The sequence below is a fragment of the Nannobrachium achirus genome (genome assembly GCF_963921795.1).
Source record: "Nannobrachium achirus genome assembly, chromosome: 4".
Lineage (NCBI taxonomy): Eukaryota > Metazoa > Chordata > Actinopteri > Myctophiformes > Myctophidae > Nannobrachium > Nannobrachium achirus.
In genome coordinates this window covers 49,515,045-49,517,802 of record NC_137813.1, presented here as the reverse complement: position 1 = coordinate 49,517,802, position 2,758 = coordinate 49,515,045, and the positions used below count along the sequence as shown (strand labels likewise).

At 50.8% G+C, this 2,758-nt stretch overlaps 1 protein-coding gene across 1 annotated transcript; it reads left to right on the top strand.

Moving 5' to 3' along the window:
- Positions 1 to 1,250: 1,250 nt before the first annotated feature.
- On the top strand, positions 1,251 to 2,165 carry myadml2 (myeloid associated differentiation marker like 2; the record flags this gene model as incomplete). The annotated part of the gene is made up of 1 exon (XM_080723358.1): positions 1,251 to 2,165. The coding sequence occupies one exon, from the start codon at positions 1,251 to 1,253 to the stop codon at positions 2,163 to 2,165; it is 915 nt and encodes a 304-aa protein (XP_080579484.1).
- Between the last annotated feature and the right edge of the window lie 593 nt (positions 2,166 to 2,758).

Sequence of the window (2,758 nt, the reverse complement as noted above, 5' to 3'; positions counted from 1 at the left end):
TATATAGGTTAAACTTGCTGTTAAGCTTACTGTACATTATAATCATCCCTTTGTGCCATATGTAATTCCTGGCTCAAATGGGAACCTTGGGCTCCTTCCCTGTAATTACACTGTACATAAATGACAGTTCCACTCTGACTTAGTCTCTCTCTCTCTCTCTCTCTCTCTCTCTGGACGATCCCCAGAAATATGACTCCCAACATCGACTCCCTGACACAGACGGCCATGTGAGCATGCACCCACCCCACCCCACCCCTCTGAGGAATATAGACCCCCTATTTATAGAGCCGGTGGTGGGGCCTGAAGCCCTGTAACCCTGGGCTCGGCATAAACCTTCAGTGCATCCCTGGCAACGTTTCTACGCACATTCTGACACACAGGAAAGAGAGGGTGTGTTTTTGTGGGTGTGTGTGTGTGTGTGTGTGTGTATGCGAGGAATTGTGAGAGATTGAGTGTGTGTGTGAGAGAGAGAGAGAGAGAGAGAGAGAGAGAGAGAACAAAGTTTGAGGACTTTGCATGAGAGTCAGGGGCCTGCAGTGGATGGATTACGAGGACCGAAGCCAAGCATGACAGGCAGGACAACAAACTCTTCCACCTGTTCTGTGCCGAGGCCTGTCGTTTGAAGATCGTTACGCATGTTGGATCTGTTTTGTTGAGGACAACGTTCTGGTCAAGATCTTGCTTCCCTTTGGGGGTTTCGCGGTGACACATTTGATCGTCCACAAAGACAAAAGAGCGAGGAGAAAACAAGACCTTTTGGGATACAAAAACGGAGGTGTTGTTGTTTTTTTGGACCAGGGTAATATGTCATTAGAATCTCCAACAAAGCTTTTACAATCATTTATGCAACAGCTTACTTATCATGATTATGTACAGAAATTAGACTAAAATACAACCTGATGGATTGCATGCATGCCAATATAACAACAAAACTAGTTTTATTTTATTATATTTTATTTGACTTAATAGTTTGCTGTTGCTACACTGAGCTACTGTACGTTTTATGGTGCTGTGGCTCAATGTAATTTGAGATCTGCAGTGTGCACCCCAGTAATTACATAGCACAGGCTGGACGATTTCTAGAGACATTTGTAATTAAGCACAATTCTATTTATAAAAAGCAAGCAGGAAAAGGGCGAGGTCTCCATCCAAGGAGAACAGGAGGCCACAAGGACACCAGCACGCAGAGACGTGGACGCCTGAACTTCCACTGGGAAATAACCCGTGGCGTCTAGGGGACAACAGACACCATGGACCCCCAAGGAGGACACTACCTCAACAAGGCAGCTGTGCTGTCACCGTTGGGCGCAGCTCGCATGTGTCAGCTTTTGCTCGGCTGCACCATCATGGCCCTCGTGTCCCACAACGCGGGCTACAGCTACAGCTACGGGAACTTCTGCATGTTCGTGTGGTGCTTCTGCTTCGCCGTGACGCTGGTGATATTCGCCGTGGACGTGACGCGGCTCCACGGCTGCATGCCCATCTCCTGGGACAACTTCACCGTGGCCTTCGCCATGCTGTCCACGCTCATGTACGTCACGGCCTCCGTCGTCTACCCGGTCTACTTCCTCCAGGCGGAGTGCCCCCTGGACGACTGCGAGGTCAGGGACTACCGGATCGCCGTCACCGTCTGCTCCAGCGTCTGCTGTTTCCCCTACGGGGCGGAAGTGTTCCTGACACGGGCCAAGTCGGGCACCGTGGTGGGCTACATGGCCACCGTGTCGGGCCTGCTCAAGGTGGTTCAGGCCTTCGTGGCCTGCATCATCTTCGGGGCGCTGGCCAACAACGACGAGTACACCAACTTCATCGCCACCCAGTACTGCGTGGTGGTCTACAGCCTGTGCTTCACCGTCACCGTGGTGGTGGTGGCAGTGACCGTGTCAGGGAAGACCTCTGCTCTGCGCATCCCCTTCGACCGCTTTGTGGTCGTCTACACGTTCTTCGCTGTGCTCCTGTACCTCAGCACGGCGCTGATCTGGCCCATCTTCAGCTTTGACAAAAAGTACGGCAACACGGACCGTCCCGCAGACTGCCCGCCGGAGCAGTGTTCCTGGGACACCAAGGTGGTGGTGGCGGTCTTTAGCAATGTCAACCTCATTCTCTATTTCATTGACCTGGTCTACTCTCAGAGGATCCGCTTTATCTCCAGCCAAGCTGCTGTCTGATAAACTCTACACTTGATTATAGACCGTGACCTCAGAGACACGTAGACAAACTGAAAAACTGAGGCCTCACCGGAAACGGTCTGTCCAGTCAGAGCCAATTGAAGGGTTTCATGAGAACTGGACACCTGAGATAACCAGGCCTAGGTATTTGTGGGAGAACTGGGCCCATGATAAAACTGGGCAGGGGCATGAGTAGCCTGGGCTGGCTTCCAATTTCGGGCTTTTGATCCAGTTGGGAGCGGGTGGCGTCCCACCTCTACTTGCTCATGCGCAAACTACTTGCGCATGCGCTAACTGGGTTGAAACTGTTTCCGGTTTGGTGTTTCCTGCCAAAGTGTAGACCGTTTTGAATACAAAATGACGTAGGATGCCATCCGGTCTAGACCGGATCAAACGACCTGTTTTGTAAACGAAGACCAGGCTTTCTCCCAGAAAGCCTGGTGAGACGAGGTTAGGGCATGAGTCATAGAAGTATCTTGAGGTTACATTATGTACTGTAAGAAGCTTTGAAAACAAATCCCCTTTCCACACATCTTACTATTCAAAGAAGCAAAGAAGGGTAATCTCTCAAGACAGATTCAGAGCTCTGCAGC